The 22,867-nt window shown below is 37.3% G+C and overlaps 1 protein-coding gene across 6 annotated transcripts in view; it reads right to left on the bottom strand.

Annotated features, from left to right (window-relative positions):
- The window catches only part of LOC121510418 (endophilin-B2-like), a 36,472-nt gene extending 16,056 nt beyond the window's left edge, over positions 1–20,416 (bottom strand). For 3 of the 6 annotated variants that reach the window (XM_041788447.1, XM_041788449.1, XM_041788452.1), the window contains exons 1-5: positions 20,282–20,416; positions 16,038–16,179; positions 14,608–14,619; positions 4,299–4,427; positions 1,329–1,462 (exon numbers count right to left, since the gene is read on the bottom strand). In XM_041788447.1, coding sequence (XP_041644381.1) covers positions 1,329–1,462; positions 4,299–4,427; positions 14,608–14,619; positions 16,038–16,179; positions 20,282–20,344 — 480 coding nt within the window. In that variant the 5' untranslated portion in view covers positions 20,345–20,416. The remainder of the gene's footprint in view (positions 1–1,328; positions 1,463–4,298; positions 4,428–14,607; positions 14,620–16,037; positions 16,180–20,281) is intronic. The other 3 variants (XM_041788448.1, XM_041788451.1, XM_041788453.1) reach the window with 1 other exon arrangement.
- Positions 20,417–22,867: the final 2,451 nt, after the last annotated feature.

Here is a 22,867-nt window from a genome sequence, read left to right as displayed (position 1 = left end):
CCAGAGCCCACATGGACTTGAACCCAGGCTGTCCACCTTAAGAAAAAATGGTCTCCTCACATGGGGTGTGAACCAGCCACTAGGCCACTAGCATCCTGATTTCAGTGATATTACACTAATATAAAATATGATTCCTTTTATTTCCCAATAACTACATCTCCATCAGTATCAAAAAGTTTGAGAGGAACCACAAGAATCTCAAACTCTTGGGCTTAAAATGGTTTCTTCACAGAAGCTGTAGTTTTGACCTTTGACCTATCTGAGGTACTGTTCATACAGCAGGAGCTGTTAGACATATTCATACTAGGGCTGGGCTAGATTAAATCTCAATACGGCCTGCTGCAATTTTCAAATCGCAGAAGGTGCATTATTTCTTTATCCTGAAATGTGTGTCAAAACGTTAAAACGTTTTTTGCAGCAGAGATGTTATGCTTTACATGTCATGCAATCATTCAAGGGATTTTTTTTAACTGCCTACAAAAAAATCCTTCTTACTTTATTTAATTGTGTTTTTGTAATTAAATGAGAATGATTTAAAATAAATCATCACTCCCTTCAATACAAAAATAGATATGGAATTTGCAATATGAGTCAAAATCATCACAATAACATATTTTCCGAAATTGTTTATCCCTAGTTTGAGCTGATACAGAGAATAACCTATTGCTTGTGTTTGTTGGAATATACATAAGAAAAGGAACTTAATTGCACATCAAATTGCAATATTGGTGAAAAACATTGAAAATAGATCACTTTCCCAAAACGTTCAGCCCTAATTCATAACGTCTCATACTAAGCTGCAAAGCATTTTGGGAAATTTACTTTTTAAAAATCCCCCACAATATAAGTAAGTCAAACAAGATGAAACTAATACTATTGACCAGTGCTAACTTGTCAGATAAGCTGATGTAGTCGCAGTAATTAAACTCAACCTGAGCTGATTTCACACCTACATTCATCATTATCCAATTACCTCCCAAGTCTGTGGTCTATTCAAACTGCAAGATTTCCCATCTCTCCTTCTGCTCTGCTATTGCCATCTCTACCTTGAATCAGTACAGTGCTCTTTAAACCCAACACCACCTCAGCATCTGACTAAAGGCTCTGCAGGGGGTTTAAGATGCTCTCTCATCACTCCTCAAATTCTGCATGCAAAATTCATCTGCAGTGATTGATGAAGTCGGACACAGAATTGTCCTCCTGCTGCAAAATAAATATTTTGTACAGTTGCAAAAGTGAGTTATCAGACAGAATTCCATTATAAGAAAACATAATATTCAAAGGAGACCAGTATGTTGATGGCCTTCCTGCTGGTTTAAGTGACTCACTGAAATGGTCCTCCAGTCTCCTTCCAGAAAGTTCCTGAGCGGGGTAAGAAAGCTGATGGCTGATGTCTGTAGGAACTCCCTCTCTGCAGCTCCTAATCTCCTCTCACATTCCCCCACCTCAATCAAAGTGCTCCCTGGAAGAAACAAGATTTCAGAGTGGATAGTAGACTTGAGCTTGTACCTTAAAATGCTTTACACTGCAGCTCTGTCAAGATGGCAGACTCTACCTACTGATCCATGGTTTTCTTGAGTTTTCTTTATAAATTATATACTCATCTCCTGCCTTATCACATCATCTGAAGGTAGTATTCAGGGTTTCCCATTAACTACTTAGACCATGGTGCTCTGCCATAGTCTACATTTATCGCCATAGTCTAATTTGTCCCAGCAGCGATTTCACAAATCTGACATTTCACTGGCCAGCTAGGCAGTGATCCCATGTCATGCACGCTTATTTTAGGGGGACAAACCTCAGCATGTGAGCAAGTGATTGAGTGGACTGCGCTTCAATCAGACCAATGACTTAAAAAGAATTAAACATTTTATTGCCAATTTAAACATTAATTGTGCACCAAAATAATGTTTAGGGACAGAGGCATAGAGTAGAGAGGCTGTCTGGTAAAAGACTTTCAGTTCCAGCTGAGTGAAAGTCTCTGATTTTAGTTATTTATTTTATAATTCATAAATCCTTCAGGACTTAAAGAGAATAAATCTGCTGCAAAAATATTTTTTTCTGTAATAAGTAAGTTCTTCAATACATTAACAATGAGGGATGAACAGAGTCTTTATGAGGATAAACTATTTCTCTTTAGAATGTAAACTTAACAGAAATTAAATGCATCATTTAAATTGACTTCGTTTTGTTTAAGGTTAAAAACTTAAATTAACAACCCCAGTTTAAATTAAGGAATAAAAGTAGACAAGAATGCAGTAAAAAAAGGCTTTTTGGCACCGTTTTCTGGTGATTAGTTTAAAGGCCAGCTCACACTACAAGATTGTTTTGGTTGTTCACCACGGCACCATGTCAGACTATGTGACAAAAATCTTTTCCTGTATGCTGGCGCCACCACCGTCTCTGAGACTGTGTGCAAGTTCACAGGTTGTCAGGGGGGGCGGGGTCAAAGAGTGTCAATCACTTTACAAGAGAAGCGCTCTGCTTGATTGTAGCGGTCTTTTGCTTGTAAAAGAAGAAAACAACAAGTAATAATAGACTGGATTGTGGAAAATAATTCTGGATGTATCAAGAGCAGGATAATATGGACTGGACTCCTTCAGCTAGAACTTAAGATTTGCATGCAATAGCTTAAAAGACATAAGTTAAAATGTACACATTAGTTCCCTGGAGGGAGAAATAGTGGGAACTCTGGTAAATGATGCTGCAAAGATGAGCAAATGTCCTCCTGTTGGTAGGCAGCAGGATTCATGTCAGTAGCATCAGGTCAAACTTGACGATGATGCAAGAACATTTCTGACATGCTAGTCTTGTCAAGTCGTGGGGCATCTTGGACACACCGTCACACTACAAGAGTGTTTGTTGTTCTTGGCGTGCAAAATTAGGCTCGAGTTTTGGCGATAAGCTACGATGTTGCAACCTTGCAAAGCAGATAGATACGCCTGTTTCCTTGTTTTTCACTGGTGAATCCATCTTGCAAAGCTCCCATCTGAGCCGATTGGGCCCGGTTAGAAAGTGACAGGACCAATCAGCAACTAGGGGCAGCACTTTCAGGCGCAGCAGTGACGTAAACAAGCAGCAGCAAGAGCTGGTGCAGTTATGGAGGAAGAGATTAGCATGGATGCTAATAAAGCGTCAGTTTTATCAGAACTTGACGACATTTCTTCGTTAAAAGAAGAACAAAGAACAGCAGTGAGTTGTTTTCTTTTCAAAAACGACAAAAGTCGAGTACTTACATGTCTATAGTCACCATGTTTCACGTTATTCCTCAGTAGCTGCACATGCGCAGCTTGCTAGCAGCTACGCCACGTGCTTTGTTGCTCTGATTGGCTCGCAGAGATGTGACGGACAGAACGTTCACCCAATCATACTCCGAGGATTTTTCAAAGCCTCTGCCTTTTCTCAAATGTTTCTTATTGGAGCTTTCCCAGATGGATGTGTGAAACAAATTCATCTGGCGTGTCAGGTTAACGATGTTGCAGTCGGGCAAAAATCTGGCTGAATGTGAGTGGTCTGAGCCGGCCTTAAGTTAAAACCAGAGATGGTCATGTGACCTGCATTTGCTGATACCAATACCTGCATATGTATTTCAGATACTGGTATTGGAATCTGACCAACCCTAATATAAAGCCTTAATGCCTATAGTAGTCCTCATGAACTGTTCAGAGTTTCATCAAAATGTCAAATTATGCTATTTGGACTACACAAAGAGGCATTTGTAAGTACTCCTTTTCAACAACTTGCTCAGTTGAACGTCACCTGTAAAAAGGGTCTTGGTTCATTCCCATTCAGTACTTGTCACAGATGAGATGATGCTATAGAAAATTCAATGCTTCATTAAATTATCTGCAGCTATCTTACACCTACTCTTGGAGGTCTGTCAGCTTTCAGTGTACTGCAATGATTACTGCAGAGAATTTGAGGATATACATTTATATCTAGCGCTGATAATCAGTCATGTCCCTTTTGCTGTTCAGGAGGCAGCGAGCCTGAGTGATACAGTCTACATTACAGTCAAACATTTCTATTTGGTAAGCCAAAATATGATAAGATAATAACACGTTAAAGAAGACAGTTTTTGTCAGGGTAAATAAGAAAAGGGAAGCTGGATAATTAATTATATGTGTGTTTCTTTTCACTCTTTTTCAGATATGTAAACCAAAGAATTAAGTCTTTTACAATCTCACATTGCATTTTATTTTCTTCTTACATGTTTAATATGAACCTCAGTTCAAATTCAGATGTAACTCAACTTTTATGAACCCTTAAAGCTTGTTCTAAAGATGCTGAATACTAACCATACGGGGTGCCTGGACCAAATTCCTTTGCTGCATCCTGCATATATTGACCCAACAGCTCTGCGTTGGTAATTCTGGATGGCGCCTTCCTGTCCAACTTCTCATAAAGAAATTCCTCGATTCTGGCACCTGCAGAGAGACAAGTCAAGACAGGAATAAATCTGTGGCAAAGCACCGAAAACAAGACCCAAAAAATAAATTCTCATGTGTCCTTTACTGACCCTCAGTTCTGTGTTTTGTGTATTTTTCACTTCAATAAGTCACTTGTTCATGTTGGTCGTGGGGGGCCAAAGCTTTTCTTAGATCTGTGAAGGGGGGGCTCAGTGGAAAAGAAGGTTTAGAACCACTGGAGTAAAGGATCCTCTATCTTTTGTATGAGTACTTGGGCCTGGCATTGGCACTGATACCTGATACTGTTATCAGTCCATCCTTACTGATAAAGAACCATTTTTAAAACAATCATTTAAATGAATTTTTAAAAACTTCAAATAAATAACATGTACAGTACAAACAGGGAAATTCCTTTTTTTGTTGTTGCATTTAAAGCACTTTAAGCTTTTAAAAAATGCAGAATTTTATCTACTTTAAGTTACCAAATAAAAGTCCTTGAACAGTGGACAACCCAAACCAATCAGCCAGAATCCTCAAAACACTACAGCATGAAGTCATTTCTATTAAAGCTACGGCTTATGCACTCTTTCAGGTAATCTGTTTTCAAAATACGTAATCATATTGGGCTGATATGTGTTTGTGTCCTAAGCTTCTAAATATGACAGACTTGTTTATGTTGGCTGTTCTATTTGTGCCCTCCTTGCCTCCCATACCCCCTCCATCTCAGTTTTGAAGCAATACACATTTAAACCTCTAAATCTTCTGCTCTGATAGGGATCTCTGCTAGTTAATAAGAGAACATGCAAAATATCTATTTTGTCAAATCCATTTAAAGAGGACATATCACAAGGAAACAGACTTCTTTTTTAATTTAGCAGGTATATTTGGGTGCCTAGAGTATCTCCTGACCCACAAAATGTGAAATAAGCCAACCCCTTCTTCTGTTTATCTATCTCTGAATCTGACAGTCTGTTTGGGATCTTTTCCCAATGTGAAATCACAAAGAGTCATAAGAATATTACCTGCCCATCAGCTGGTATCTCCACCCACAAATACACCCATAAAACCAGCCACAATCATGGATGCATAATACTGTACACCTGCTGGAAATCAGGGTTGGAAATCAACTTTTTTGCCTATCTGCCACAGTGGATGGGGAAGAAAAAGTCCACTTTTTTATTTTCCAGTTTAGTAAAATTGTCGAGGTTTAGAGTATTCAAGTTAGAGTTGAATGCTTCAACTGTTCAAGAAAATTCTGGAATGATCTCTTTTTTATTTTAAGGGGTTTAGTTTCCATTTTCATGTCCTAAAATGTAGAATTAACAACTAAACCTCAACTGAGAGGAAATATTACCAATTTCTTATTGTGAACTTTTATTTTGCAAACCCTTGTTATTTAAAGTCATGATGTAGTAGTAATAAATGTAGTAATAATAAAGACAGCAGGATGCTTTTAGCACTATGCATGAACAGGACAAGATCGGAGAGAAATTAGAAGTACCAATTCCTTTACAGGGCTCACCAAAGTTTCTCGCAGTTATGTTAACTACAGGTAGGGCTCTTTGGTCAGTTAGTATGCAGGTCCATTTGGCTCTGCTCATACAGTCTAACACAGTGGTTCTCAAAGCTGGGGCTGGGACCCCCTTGGAGGTCACAAGACACTGAGAGGGGGTCATCGGGTGCTTTAAAAAAATAGAGAAAATTTTAAAATGATATTAAACTGTATATTTTAGCCATTTTAATGCAAGTATAAGCATGAAATTAGTTAAATGTAAAATAAAACATTTTATCAGTAGCTTTGGTGCTAGCATCCTAAATAATTGTTCCCTCATTTGGGAGCTGAAAAGCGTGTCAAATTGCAATGGGGTTTTATATTGAAAATATCGATTTGTGCAACTTTTTAACCACTTTCTCTACCCAATTTTGCCACCATCATTGACAACTTTTTATCAATTTTTACACAATTTGGCCACTTTTGCCTCTTAATACCAATTTTGCCTGATTTTAACCAGTTTCAAAAAAATTTTCCCACCAATTATAATACATTTTAATATATTCTTTACACCCTTTTGTCAATTTTTTGCCTATTGTTGCTTCTGTTGACCCATTATTAGCACTATCAGCCCCTTTTTTACCACTTTTGATACCCATTTTTAACCCATTTCTGCTAATTTCTACCCTTGTTTCTGCTTCAGTTTACCAATTTTGGCCAGTCCCAACCACTTCTCTCCACTTTTAAGTCCCATTTCACCAAAATTGCCACCTGTTTTTACCACTTTAACCCATTATTGCCATTCTTTTCTTTTGCCACTTCTTACCCATTTCCGTTACTTTAAAAATCCCATTTAACCACTTTTCCCATCAATTTTTGCCATTATTTTTACCCATTTCAGCACCTTTTTAACCCACTTTAATTCTGTTTTTAGGAAATTGGGTTTACATCTTTAAGGAAGATACTAAGGCACGAATACATAAAAAAAAGATATTTGGTATATTGGTTGCTTTGGTAAGAGTGGTTATAATTCAGGATAAACAGATATCATAGCTTAACTTAAACATGGGCCCCAAGTTTGAATGGGTCCCAGAAAGCTCCCCCCTTATGAGCGGCCTTGTCTGTACATGACATTCCTTGAATATGCATGGCTGTGTTCAACCACCTTCAGCAACAGCGAGAGTACCCGGTCTCTGGCACCTTTATTTTGCAGAGATTCAGTTCATGCTTTCACTGCTAGGTACTTTAATTTGCCTGCCTCAGTTGCTGGTAGGTTGAGAAAACTCAAAAGACATTTATTAAAAAATACCCACATTTGGTGGCTGGCAGGTGATTTCCCACCCTGCAGCACACCTCAAAGAAGATAGAGGTAGAGTTAGGAGGAGCTCATTTAAAGAGAGACATGCTAAAACAGACTCTTCTGAGAGAATCTGGTTAAAGCTACTCTATAACCTCTGGTGCTAGACCCAGTATATATTCTGACCACAGCATCACAGGGATGTCTTCTAAAGATCACAGTGGATACAGGGTTTGATAAGTCTCATTTAAATCGTCGATATTTGTGTCATGTATTACTTATATGTCAAGGTATCATCACATCCCCACAAATATACTCATGATGTATCTGCCTGGCAGTGTGCTCATAACTTGCTACCGTGTTTTGCTTGGATATGCAGTCTGTAAAAGCGTGAAAGGCCCGCGTTGCAGGTTAACACAGTTTCTATCACACATTTTTTAATCATTATAAGAATATGCTGCCCTGTAGCTAAGCAGCAACTGTGAATAACATGGAGATAAAAAATAACACAAGCACCTTACAACATGTAAGAACTGATGCTTTTGAAAGTAGAGACTCCGCCGATAATATTAAAACAAATGCCTCCTTAACAAAGAAACTGAATTCAGCCAATGCTGCAGGCTACATGTTGTAAGGTTTGTTATTTTGTCCATGCTTTGTAATGAACTGAGTCAGTAAAAACACAATACAGACATAAAGATGTGATGGAGTGGAGTCAGACCTCTGACGAGGCCCAACATTATGAGCTTCACCAAGGAGCAATAAGCGAGTCAAGGTGCTCTTTAAATGTCCAACTCATAATTACAGCTCACATGAGGGTGAAAATGTTTTAGGCTGAGGTGGTATCCTTCTTTTAAACCTTCAACCAATACTGGATCTAATGACTGAAATATGAAGGGAATAATAGAGAGCTCTGCTCCATATTAGCTCAGTGTATTATTTTAAACATCATGTTTACTGTAGGTTTAGGCCAGTTTTACTGTTACAGTCGCCAGCAGAGAGATTTTTATTATTTAAAATACAGAACCAGGCCACTGTGCTACCAAATACAGGCCAGGCATAAGAAATTACACCTTTCTTACAGAGAAGAAATGCTGCCAATAATATTAAACTTAAAGTGCCAGTTACAGGAAATACGAACACCAATTGCAAAAAAGTTGGGACGTGTTGATAAATGTAAACTAAAACACAACACAAGGATTTGCAAATCCTTTCAACCTACAGTATATTCATTTGAATACAGCACATATACAAGACACCTGATATTCAACCTGATAATTTTTTCAAAAAATATACACAGTTTGAATTTGATGCCAGCAAAATTTCCCCAAATAGTTGGGACAAGAAAGTGTTTACCACTGTGTTGTGTTGTAAGTGAAGACATTTTTTAAATATTGAAATTGAACTGGAATTCTTTCTGAGTTTTCCTGATGTACATCTCGAACTGCTCGACAGTTCAGGTTTTTGTTGTTGTGTTTAGGGCTTCATAATGCTCACTACAGTTTCAATGGGAATCAGATCTGAACTGCATGCATACCAGTCTAGCTTCCTCACTCTTAGACTGTGAATCCATGCTGTTGTGACTCAGGCAGAGTGTGGCCTGGCATTGTCTAGCTGAAATAAGCAGGGAAATTCCTGAAGAAGAAGAGATCATCGTGATGGAAGCATATGAGGTATGTCTATTAGATAATGAGACTGTGCTTATGAGGATAAAGCCACAGTCACACTGAGTGTTCTATATTTAAGGGTGGGTATTCACCCACAACTGCTGGGTTTCCAGTAAGTGACATCTTTAGTTCACTGATAGCTACTGATTGAAGTGCATGTGTTTTTGCTAAGGTGTTGGAAAACTGTTATCTTAGAAATTGTGCTACATTGTAAAAAAACCAGGGCTTCCTTTCGACTTATTCCAAAAATGCCTCCACAAATGTGCTTGGTTTTTCCTTCAATCAGAAGTCCAACATTTTGGGACAACACTGGCACAAACTTTTTTCATGGTCAGATTTTCATGCAAAGCTGTCTCTTTATCAGTGCAGACCAGTGTTCATTTTGTTCACTAAAACTATGACTAAAAAATGTTTGTCGACAGCCTTTTTTCCATTAGAAAGATTCAACTACGATTACCCACAAAGAGATCTTTGATTACTAAAACTGACTAAAAGTAAATTTAGTTTTCATCAAAATGACTAAAACTTGACTAAAAAGTAATTTAGTTTAGTCAAATCTGTCTAAATACAATGCATCCGTAGCTATTCTGCCTCTAAGCTGTAGAAAGCAGGGACCCAGGTTTGGCAGGGTGCAGAGAGCACACTACCATCCATGGTTTGGTACCAGAGTCAGGCAAGAGGATAAATGCTTGGACTATAAGTTAAGAATAAAATGTGAGGACTTTTTATGGACTAAAACTAGACTAACATGTTTTTGAGTTCTAATCAACTAAACCAGACTAAAACTATAAAGGATAGAAATGACTAAAATGTGGCTAAGACTAAAAGGCGTTTAATTTATAGACTAAAACTGAGGCTGAAATTAAAAATACACTGATGGAGACAATTTCTACTATCATTCTTAAACTGAGTCAATTTGTTGAATGTTTTTTGGAGGTTTATGATGGCCACGGGTGCCCAGAATATTCATGGTCTTAGACATCCTCTCTGCCTTCGCTAAATCTTTTTTTCCACTTAAACACACATGCAAGTGACATTCAGTGTTCCCCATAAACTTTAGTTAATGTTAAAGTTTTGTTCAGTTTCCCTAAAAATTTCAAGTTAATGCATTGCTCAAGTTTTGAGCTTAAAATTTTCCAATGCCTTGGCAAAGCATGTGCACTTCAATCAGTACCTAGCAGTGAACTAAAGACGCCACTTATTGGAAACTTTCTGCAGATGTGTGTGTGAACACACCACCTTAACATCAGTGAGACTGTGAACCACGTGGTTTTATCCTCATCAGCGCAGTCTCATTATTCAACAGACAATCCTCATTCTATGTTGCTCTTAATCATTTATATACTTCTCGGTATTAATGGTGCCTCACAGATGTGCAAGTTACCCTTGCCATGGGCAGTAAAACACCACCAAATCAGAACGGATGTTGGCTTTTTTTTTTTTGCATTGAAAAAATCTGGAAACCTTTCTACCCCAGATGACTAGACAGCCATCATTTTCAGCCCATATTTTAAGATCCATCACAAAATGATGCCGTATTGAAGGTCACCAGCATTCAATTTACCCCAATTTTTTTTTGTCCCAGCCTAGCTGGCATCAAATTATTATGTGTGTACACTGGAAAAATTAAGTAAATCAGTTTAAACATTAAATATCTTGTCTTTGTGTTATACTCAATTGAGTATAATTTCAAGAAGATTTTCAGATCCCTGTATCCTTTATTTACTTTCTACACTATGTCCCAACTTTTTTGCAGTTGAGGAAATAAATCAGAGGAAGAAGCGTTCCCCTGCGTTTCCCCTTTCTTCTCAGCATTTCAACTTCCCTTTTTAACTGCAGAATTTCTCAAATCTGATCCTTGTTCTTCTGCCTTGCCCAAATATAAGCTACATAAGAATAATAACAGAGCAGATAGTTTGATCCATGTGCACTCACCATCCTTGTCATTTAACATAAAGGCTAATGAATATCATACAATTTTGAAAAAAAAATTAAAATCAACCTAATTTTCTCTTTTCCAATCTACCAGGGAAAAATGGAAGAAAAACCACTGAGCAGGTATTTAGTGACCACTGCTGCGTTACAGTGTGTATGCCTCACAGATCTGAGGCTGGGCCATGCACTTCAACAGCAGCTGAGGTCATGTGCATTTCAAATTTAATTTTCTCTATGAAATGGAACAGAGAACATGCTGAATGAGGACTTAACAGAAGACAGTCTGTTTCATGTCAGAAGATCAAGTCTGATCTGGGTGTAATCCAGACCTGCTGCTCACATGGCTCAGTGATCGTTCTGGAGTAATGTTCCAACTGTGACTATTATCAGTGAATGATCTGTTTAATCCTTTAAAACAAATACCACCAAAGTCTAATTCTTCTTCTAAGGGATGAATAATATTATAATGGATGAGTTTAGTCTACAGAAATACAATGATAATAAACATGTTTTCCACAAGTACACCATCAGCAAATAAGCCAGAATATTCAGGAGGTGTGTTAACCAGGAAAAAAAACTATCCTAATGACCCGTACTTTTATGCATTTCCAGGCTATAACCTCAAATATAAAATAAAGCGTTCCTGGATGTCATAAATAGGCTGTTTTCAAGGCCTCTTGGCTCCTACTTTTCTTTTGGTAATTTCATAAAACTTGGCTAACAAATTGTGACCTGTGTTTCTTGTAAATTATCGAAGCATTCATCTCCACTAGCACCATTACGTTCATATAAAGATTATGAGAGTACAGGGATAGGAGTGATAATTCCTCTTTTGTCTGTGGAAAGCCTCAAAATAGTTTAAGTTTTAAACTATTACATAGAGGGTACAGAGATCATAAAAACCTCCAGTGAATGACAGTTTGATCAGGACGTCCTTCCTACTGTGCACATATTAGTTTCAGAAAACTGTTTTTCTGTTACTGTTAATTTCATTTATTATTTATTACTATTAATAATAAGTTGAAGTTTTTTTTAAACATTGCACAAAATTCCACTTTGCCTCAGTGATGAACTGATTAGATGTTGGAGGTCAAAGGTTAAGGTCCCTGGTCTTCATGTTCCCCCTTTGCTTCTAAGATTTCTGTAAATTACATGACCATGCTCCTACAGTACCACAGAAGGGACAAAATTACAGATATGTGTTTTTAAAATTCCACTGGTTGCCATCCAGAATCTGATTGTTAGATGTCGCTAATTTTTCCAATTTCACACACTGTACCTTTAAGTCAATGTTTGTTGTTTATCTTTAGGAGACATACACTCATCGGCCACTTTATTAGGTACACCTGTTCAATTGCTTGATAACACAAATTAACCAATCACATGGCAGCAACTAAATGCATTTAGGCATGTAGACGTGGTCAAGACGACTTGCTGAAGTTCAAACCAAGGATCAGAATGGGGAAGAAAGGGGATTTAAGTGACTTTGAACATGGTATGGGTGTTGGTATCAGACGGGGTAGTCTGAGTATTTCAGAAACTGCTGATCTACTGGGATTTTTAGGCAGAACCTTCTCTAGAGTTTACAGAGAATGGTCTGAAAAAATGAAAATATCCACTGAATGGCGGTTGTGTGGATGACAATGCCTTATTGATGTCAGAGGGCAGAGAATGGGCAGACTGGTTTAAGATGATAGAAAGGCAACAGGAACTCAAATAACCACTCGTTACAACCAAGGTACACAGAACACCAGCAGCAGACCACACCAGGAGCCACTCCTGTCAGCTAAGAACCAGAAACTGAAGCTGCAATTCGCAGGGGCTCACGAAAATTAGACAATAGAGGACTGGAAAACATCACCTGGTCAGATGAGTCTTGATTTCAGCTGCAACATTCAGCTGGTAGGCTCAGAATTAGGTGTAAACATCATGAAAGCATGGATCCATCCTGCCTCATGTCAACGGTTAAGGCTGGTGGTGGTGTATTGGTGTGGGGGACATTTTCACAGTGTACCCATCTTCTGATGGCTGCATCCAGCAGGACAATGCACCATGTCACAAAGTTCAAATCAGCTCAAGCTGGTTTCTTGAACATGACAATGAGTTCACTGTAGTCCAACGGCCTCCACAGTCACCAGATCTCAGTCCAGTAGAGCATATTTGGGATGTGGTGGAATGGGACACTCGGATGTGCAGCTGACAAATCTGTGACGCTATCATGTGAATAATCTCAATAATCACCAAAATCTCTGAGGAATATTTCCAACACTTTGTTGAAACTATCCTACAAAGAATAAAGGCAGTCCTGAAGGAACAACCTGGCACAACTCGCAAGGTGTACCTAAAATGGACGGTGAGTGCAGTGTTCCTGTCAGGCAATGTTTCAAGTTTTTAATAATCCTTTTTATTTTCTTTTACCAAAGAACCACACAAAAAAATATAAAACACTGATTAAAGCTGACAAAAGGAAAAAACAAATCACTAAAGATCTAATAACAAATGTGGGGGGTTTCCAGGGCAGCTTAGTAGAGATGAACTGATGCTCTAGTTGAACATTGTTATAGGCCAGTATCAGCTCTGTTGGAAAATAATATGGTGTAAATAGCCAATGTTTATCTGTTGTGTCCAGTCAGTCTCATGCTAACATCTAACATGTATTACTGCTGATAAAAAGAACAGATTTTTTTCACTGGCCTGAAGAAATCCCCTGTATCCACCATTCATCTTTACAGACCATAATGTTATTCCTGTTCTGTTCCAAACCCTTTCTATGTATAGGTTTTGTTGACCACAAAAATATTTACTTAGGAAATAGGGAAATATACATTACCTAGTCAGCTATGGCTGACAATTTATGTGGTACTTGTGGAAAACTTTGTCTGCAAGACACAAATCTACAGTTTGAGACTTAAGGGGGACATAGTTTACCCTTTTAAGACAAGTTTATATTGTTCTCAGAGGCAGGGTAACCCTAGCTATCCAGCATCTCAGCTGGTAGCTGAGAGGATCAGTAAAGGAGGGCAGAACTTTCCTCCAAGTTGGGGGGGGCGGGGTCTGGTACTTGAGGGGATTGTGGACAGACCAGGGGCACAGATTTTTGTTAGAAAAGCCTGAAAAAGTGATTTTGCATAACATGTCCCCTTTAAGTGCATGAAAAGCAGCACGTATAAATAGTCCACAAACACAGACATCACATCACACTGTCACAGACTTCTACTGAGGAGGATTATGAGGATGGCAGCTTGTCAGAGATGATGAGATGAAAATATAAACATTAAAAATAAGTACGAATGGTGAAAGGGGTAGAAAAGTGGGAAGTTCAATTCTAAGAGTATGAATAGTTAAAACCCTGCCCTCTGAATATGATTTAGTTCTGTTAGCTTTGGTTAATCTTTTATTTAAATAAAAGGGCAAATAATTATACACTGATTTGTGTGAGGTTTTAGTTCTGGCTGACTTAAAAAGTACTTAGCTAGAGCAAATAATTATTCTTCTAGAAAACTTGAATAATGATCATAGAAAGAGAAATACAAACAAACAAATCTAACAGGCCTGAATAGCAGATACTTCTCTTTGTAGGAATGTTTACAGTTTCATATACCATACTTATATTATGATGACAACTAGAGCAATTGCTCCAATTACAGGATAAATCTATTAGATTAGGATTGTATTGAAAAATGGGATTGAGGGTTTATGTGCTGATTTGCTCCTATTAGTGTTCATCAGTTTTTTCTCTGCAGTGAAAGTAAAAGGCATGAAAAGTTTCTACTGAAGAGCACTAAAATAGGGAGACAGAATACTCACCAGTGTGATCAACTGTAGCATGGAGAATCAAAAAGTCACAAGTTAGAGCTCCCTACTGCAGTATACCACGCCATATTACTGTAAACCTAGAAAATAATACTACTAAGCTTCATTACATAAAAGAAACTGGCATCTACTTTGTCACAGAGTTTATCTTTGCTGCTTTGATTTAGACTTTGAGCATTACACCACTTGAATAAGTGCTTATATTCAGAGAAAACTATCACTCATTTTTGCATCTTCTGCTTTCTAAATAATTTGATTTACACATTAATCTGCATCTATTTTTGTCCAATTAAAACCCATAAGCCTTCCCCACTGCTGAGGATTATTTTTGAGTGGAGTTTGACCTGGTTTAAAGATTTTAATAATTTTCCATGGTGCCTCATGACCTTCATTCATTTCCTGTAACTTTTTGGTATTGACAGAGTCAGTCCAAGTGACAACCTGCAGTACTGAAAAAAATAATCCATGCTGTTCCTCAAGGGTCCAGCTAAAGTTACATACATGTAATGCCTATTTTTACAGTAGAAATGAACATACTTATAGCCTGGTTCTATATTCTCTACTATGGTCAGAGTATTTCATGTCATGAATACTCTACAAGGGGGTGAATTTATCTGTAACTCATCTGGTTTGGCTTTAAGGATACAAGTTATGCATAATTAAGGCTATAGCTGATATACTGTGGCTGACGCCTACTTTTAACTTTGCTTGTTACACTCAGTTATCATTTTGGGATAGCTTAAGGGTTTCAGTCCTTAGTTGCAAAAGAAAAAAAACATTTCTGTTCAGTAAGTTAGGGTGCCATTTATGTTAAATGGATGATTAAAACACAGTCACCTGTTATATACGTTTATGTGGCAGTGACCTGAGGATATATTGTCTACTAGCTGCCATAGAGAGAGAGAAAATGCAACTTACTTGCTATCTGACAATGAGTTAGCTGACACAAATGTAAGAGCGACTTCTCTTTAAGCTGTTTCAGATCCATTAAAGTCAATTTTCATTCAACTGACAACTGAAAATCTTTTCAGAATCTTAGTATGGTTGACGTACAATTCATGGTTCAGTGAAGCATGCAATACAAATGATCAGCATTGCATGTTCCAAATTAAGTATTTGATGGTCACAACTACTATTTCTGTTCCTACTAAAACTAGAAAAGTTTGGAATAATATAACTATGTTTCTTTAGGACAAAGATGGGCTAAGGCCAGCTTTACTTTATCAGACAATATACTAGGCAAACTAACTAGTTCAACCGTTTGTCATTACATTACAAACATCATGAATGTCTAATTTAATACAACCACAGAGTTTATTATGGAGCGTATCATTTGGTTGTGTTGTTTTTTTATGAAAATGTTTTGTTTTAGAGATAAAAAAATCTGAATATTTGCTGTGTCATACATTATATTGATGTCTTACTTGGGTTGGGCTGCAGCAGGACCTCAGTCTGTCTGTAAATTTTATCAGTCCAGTTTTTGGTGCAGTCTGCGCGGCTCATCAGGCTCTCAAAGTGGGCATCCAACTCAGTCTTCTCTGCCTGGCCCAGCTTCTCCTCTGTGAACTGATGTACAGTGTAAAAGACAAAAAAAAAGATCAACTACTGAAGCAAGAGATGTTCCTGTCCCACCCTTGTTTTTAATCAGTTAAAATGTATTTTCTACATCAATCATCAATTGAACTGAAAACAACATTATATGCTTTATTTTATAATGTTTGCTATGCAAAAGTAGGGCTCAATCACAGCAGGCTGTTACAGTGCTGTTTGTAGCTTTCAAATAGGCAAATGAAAACCTCAAAATGGAAGAATCCAAAACTCAAGTTTTTAGTCTTTAAGTTTGTTTCTAAAGCAAACAGAGTGTTGCAATTAGAATAACTGATCATTTCTAGTAGCAACAGCAGAAACTTGGTGTTACAGTAAAAACACATGTCTACATGTTGGTTTTGGTCCCAGTTAAAATGAGTTTGGAAATATCAGCTTATAGGATATTGAAACATAAATCCAACATTGTGCATCCCTTGAAAAAAAATAAATCAATGCCTTGGATTAAACAGAAGATCCACCTTGCTGCTAATTTTCCTGTTAATTACTGCAGTCCAGAAGTGTTTATATTTTGTGCACCAGTGTTTAAGTTAGTGTTGCTGCTTATGTATCACTTAGCCAGTATTTTTGAATCTTATATCTTTACATCAGTGGTTTTAGAAGTGGGGGTCAGGACCTATCTGGGGATCGTTGGAGACACTGAAAGTGTGTGGTTGAGATGTCTTCCAAAAAAAAAACCCCATAAATTATATTTTTCACTAATTTCCCCCACCTTGTTGCTGCTTTTTCCCAAATTTATTTATATTTTGTGCACCAAATTTTTGTTGCTGCTTTTTCACTTAGCCAGTATTTTTACCAAATTTAGTCATCTTTACATCATTTTTAGAAGTTTTTCAGGACTATCTGGGGATCGTTCACTGAAAGTGTTGTTGCTGCATTTCACCAAATTTGGTCACTTTTTACTCAATTTCCCCTCTTTTTAAGTGCTTTTTGCCAATTTTAGTCACTTTTCACTCATTTCCCCACACCTTTTTGCTAGTTTTGACCAATTTTAGTTAATTTTCACTCATTTCCCCCACCTTCTTGCTGCTTTTCACCAAATTTAGTCACATTTTCACTCATTTTCCCCTCTTTTTTGGTGCTTTTTGCTAGTTTTTTTTTTTTTTTTTTACCAATTTTAGTTAATTTCACTCATTTCCCCCAACTTGTTGCTGCTTTTCACCAAATTTAGTCACATTTTACTCAATTTCCCCTCTTTTTTGGTGCTTTTTGCCAGTTTTGGCCAATTTTAGGAAATTTTCACTCATTTCCCCCACCTTGTTGCTGCTTCTTGCCAAATCTAGTCACTTTTTCCTCATTTCCCCCAACCTTTTTGCTAGTTTTGACCAATTTTAGTTACTTTTCACTCATTTTCACCCATCTTTTTGCTAGTTTTAGCCAAATTTAGTCACTTTTTACTCGATTTCCCCTCTTATTTGCTGCTTCTTGCCAATTTTAGTCACTTTTCACTCATTTTCCCCCACCTTTTTGCTAGTTTTGCCAATTTATTTCATTTTCACTCATTTTCCCCACCTATTTGCTGCTTTTTGCCATTTGTAGTACATTTTACTCAATTTCCCCCCTCCTTTTTACTAGTTTTGCCAATTTTAGTTTATTTTTACTTAATTTCCCCCACCTTTTTGCTAGTTTTGCCAATTCTAGTTAATTTTCACTCATTTTCAGTCACCTTGTTCCTGCTCTTTACCAAATTTAGTTAATTTTCACTCATTTTCCCCCACGCTTGTGCTGGTTTTAGCCTAATCTAGTCTCTTTTTACTCAATTTCCCCTCTTTTTGCTAGTTTTGCCAATTTGTCACTTTACACTAATTTCCCCCCACCTTTTTGCTACTTTTTTTTAACCAATTTCAGTCACTTTTAAATAATTTTCCCCACCTTTTTGCTAGTTTTGCCAATTTATTTCATTTTCACTCATTTTCCCCACCTATTTGCTGCTTTTTGCCATTTGTAGTACATTTTACTCAATTTCCCCCCTCCTTTTTACTAGTTTTGCCAATTTTAGTTTATTTTTACTTAATTTCCCCCACCTTTTTGCTAGTTTTGCCAATTCTAGTTAATTTTCACTCATTTTCAGTCACCTTGTTCCTGCTCTTTACCAAATTTAGTTAATTTTCACTCATTTTCCCCCACGCTTGTGCTGGTTTTAGCCTAATCTAGTCTCTTTTTACTCAATTTCCCCTCTTTTTGCTGCTCTTTGCCAATTTGTCACTTTACACTAATTTCCCCCCACCTTTTTGCTACTTTTTTTTAACCAATTTCAGTCACTTTTCACTCATTTTCCCCACCTTTTTGCTAGTTTTGCCATTTTATTTCATTTTCACTCATTTTCCCCACCTTTTTGCTGCTTTTTGCCATTTGTAGTACATTTTACTCAATTTCCCCCCTCCTTTTTACTAGTTTTGCCAATTTTAGTTTATTTTTACTTATTTTCCCCCACCTTTTTGCTAGTTTTGCCAATTCTAGTTAATTTTCACTCATTTTCAGTCACCTTGTTCCTGCTCTTTACCAAATTTAGTTAATTTTCACTCATTTTCCCCCACGCTTGTGCTGGTTTTAGCCTAATCTAGTCTCTTTTTACTCAATTTCCCCTCTTTTTGCTGCTCTTTGCCAATTTGTCACTTTACACTAATTTCCCCCCACCTTTTTGCTACTTTTTTTTAACCAATTTCAGTCACTTTTCACTCATTTTCCCCACCTTTTTGCTAGTTTTGCCATTTTATTTCATTTTCACTCATTTTCCCCACCTTTTTGCTGCTTTTTGCCATTTGTAGTACATTTTACTCAATTTCCCCCCTCCTTTTTACTAGTTTTGCCAATTTTAGTTTATTTTTACTTATTTTCCCCCACCTTTTTGCTAGTTTTGCCAATTCTAGTTAATTTTCACTCATTTTCCGTCACCTTGTTCCTGCTCTATACCAAATTTAGTTAATTTTCACTAATTTTCCCCCACGTTTGTGCTGCTTCTTGCCTAATCTAGTCTCTTTTTACTCAATTTCCCCTCTTTTTGCTGCTTTTTGCCAATTTGTCACTTTACACTAATATTCCCCCACCTTTTTGCTACTTTTTTTTAACCAATTTCAGTCACTTTTCACTCATTTTCCCCACCTTTTTGCCAGTTTTTACCAATTTTAGTTAATTTTCCCCTCATTTTCCCCCACCTTTTTGCTACTTTTAGCCAAATTTAGTCTCTTTTTACTCAATTTCCCCTCTTTTTAAAATAACTTATTTAGTGATTTTACACTGTACTTAAACAATTACTGTCAAAATATATGCACCAATGAGCTCTATCTGAAATAAATGCATAGTTCTTTAGAGAGATTACAACTGAAATTAATGTGTTAAAAAGCTTTAAAACAATTATCAAGGGGTCTGAAGCACTTTAAATATACAGACAGGCATAATTGTGTCATCTTAAATATAGTATGTCCCCTTAATACTACAGGTTATATATGCATAATACTCCGGCCTTTCATACAGTAAAATTAGTATGTGAAGTAGTATTGTTTACAGCAACCATAACGCATAAATAAAAAACGGTAGGCGTGGACGTGACGTCATAACGTTTTAAAGGGTCCGGTTCACGACATACGTTGCTTGCTCGACTGACAGGCAGCTTCACTCCCCCGTCCTCTTCAAACTTACCAAAAACCCAATGAAGTTCATACATGTATAACAGTTTCTTTATCTGTTTTTTTTTTTTTTACCACACCCATTTTTAATCTTTACAAGCGACCGCTAAGCTAGCTTCCCATGAAATACAGCGTTATATAAAACAGATGGGTTAACCTGAGGGCGAACAACACTGACAATTGTAGCATCTGGACAGCAATGTTTAACTACGATGTAGGCCTTAACTTTTACTACTAAGACGCAGCTGATAGGAACTCACTGCATCCGCTAGCTATTTTGTATCTTCGTGAGTGTTACGTTAGCTTGGGAGTGTAAAATGCTGCAATGTCAGATACTGTAACGGGTGTAAGTAACGATAGTAACAGCCAGCTGTCAAAATGAAAGAAGCTGACTAGCTAAACTTCAGCACTTTTTCATCAATGTAGCGTCTACTTACCTGGACAGCTCGCGTGAAAAACAGTCCGGCACCTGAAGCTAATTTCTTCACGTTGAAATCCATCGTATTTGTATTTCTTACAAGCCACTGATGTTACAATCGATGCTCACTACACGACACCAGCGGTTAGATGAGGCGATGGTACACGCCAATAATCACGTGACCAACATGGACTGGGCCTTGTTACGTCACACGTGCCACCTTCAAGCAGTCTTCCAAAACATGTAAAAGAAAGAAATTACCTGACTTTAGCGCCAGTTTAACTATAGATTAGTGTACAGTGCAACAAAACAGCTGGTACTTTATTTATTTTTTCACCATTTCTTAGTCTTGTTTTAATCATAACATAACAATACCTGAGTCTGAGCAGCAGATGTCGCCATTTGATCGCATTAAAAATTGAAAAATAAACAAATTCACTGCCACGTTTCCTCAAAATCTCTGCGGTTGTAATCCAACTTATGCCGTTAAAAACCTAAATATACATTTAGGGGGTGTGTATGTATTTGTTCCACTTGAAATAGGAAAGTCTTTGTTGCATTAAACGCGCAATGTATTTGTTATTGAAACACCGTTATACTATTTTATTATGAAAGGTCATACCGGAAATCTGCTATTGTGTCTGACTGACAGACTTTTTAAACTCGCCCTCTCATAATTTCCATCTAGCGGTCACAATTAGAAAAGTCTCAACATCAGCATTTAGCCAATAGTCCCTGTCTGCCTTTTTATTCGTGCTGGTAAAATTAGTAGCCATAGTTTGACCTTTTATAACAAATTACTTATACTTGAAACGTAGCTTTTAAGATGCCAGGTTAGAAACTAGGAATAATCCCCTATATATACTCTATACTATAGAGCACTATAATAATTAATAGAGACTATAATAGAGCACATTTCAAGACCCAGTATATTAAATAGCAGCGTCCAAAATCAGACTTAATATCTGAAAAAAAAAAAAAGATTAGTTGAACTGTGATTTCATTTGCCAGGGAAAAGACAATTCGCAGAAAACCACCATCAAAATATCACCCATAGCAGTCTCTGATCAGCCACAGACACTAGAGACCACAGCAGAACTGTCACATTTATCAAGCTGATCTATCATCCTGCCTAAAACCAGCTCAGCCTGGTTTAAGTAATCCGTCAAGCATCTAAAAACAATTCAAATGGCTTCTTACACTGCGTAAACAATTATACAAGTAAGCATGAAGAAAAGCAAGAAAGCTTCATACATGCTTGCACATTATGGATGACAACATCTGATATAAAACTTAGCACAAAAAGTTAGGATATTTGTGTTTGGTAGATTATTTCTTTGTTATAATAAAGCTTCTTGGCAATAAATCTTATACCCTTGGAAAGCCTGTTTATTTCCCTTTTAAATGGTGCCACATATTTGTGATGAACATATGACAAGGACAGAGGAGCAGAGCACAAAACAAGGTAGTGAGGTAAAAGGAGTTTATTAGACAACAATAGTGCTAACAATGATGAGTGTACTGGCTGGTGGTTGTCAGTAGCAGTGTCAGAGAGATGAAGACACTGCAAAAAGAGGACCAACTGGAGTTAGACAAGGTTTACCTTACCTACAGTAAATGTACCATTTTGGAGAAAAGATATTATTTACATAAAAAAATATTCCCCAGATTCTCGTGTGTGGGCTACAACATGTTACAAATGCGGAGAAAATCACTTTAATATCCTATAGAGTGTATATCAATCAATATCAATGATACATGAAAGAATTATGGAAGAACACGAATGACAAGAAACCCCCTCACTCTGTGTCTTATATATCTTTCAGTCATCATTATAATTTCAATGGTCTGCTCTTTTCAATTATTCTATTTTGCATATGCACCTACAAATGCCGACATTTTTGATAATTAAAAGGGTATTTCAAAAAACACAGTTTGACCTTTCCCAACGACGAGGTGGCAGAACCACTAATAATTATTATGTATTGAACAGCAGCAATATTTAAAAAAAGTTATAACTCACCAAATAAATGTCATACCTACAGTGGTGTTTGTGTGTAGGGGGGGGGGGGGGACGGTCACCCCCCCTTGTGGCCCAGTTGTTGATAAACACGTGGTAAAGTGCCCTCTTGGGAGACAAAACGCACTCTCAAGTGCCCTCATGGGAGCCAAAACATGTGCTAAAGTGCCCTCTTTGAAGCCAAAACACGTGCTAAATTGCCCTCTAGAGCCAAAACACGTGCTAAAGGTGCCCTCGAGAGCCAAAACGCCTGCTAAAATGCCCTCCTAGTTGGCGAAACATACTAAACTGCCCACTTGAGTGGCAAAAATGTGTGTATAAGTACCCTCCTCATTGACAAAACACACTAAACTGCCCTCTTGGGTGAAAAAACAAACACTTAATTGCCCTTTTGGCTGGTTAAAACTTGATAACCTGCCCTCTCGGTTCGCAAAACACTACTGTTGCAATGGCTTTTATGTTGGGCCCTTTTTTGATCTATATTGAGCCAGAACTATAACTCACAGAACCAGTTCGGATTATCTGGTGCTAATATGGTGTTAAAATGCATTAGAATACAGGAAATGGCATCTACATACCTGAAAA

The sequence above is a fragment of the Cheilinus undulatus genome, linkage group 5 (genome assembly GCF_018320785.1).
Source record: "Cheilinus undulatus linkage group 5, ASM1832078v1, whole genome shotgun sequence".
In the NCBI taxonomy this organism is placed as follows: domain Eukaryota; kingdom Metazoa; phylum Chordata; class Actinopteri; order Labriformes; family Labridae; genus Cheilinus; species Cheilinus undulatus.
The sequence above is the reverse complement of the archived record's forward strand: the minus strand, read 5'-3'. Positions and strand labels throughout refer to the sequence as shown.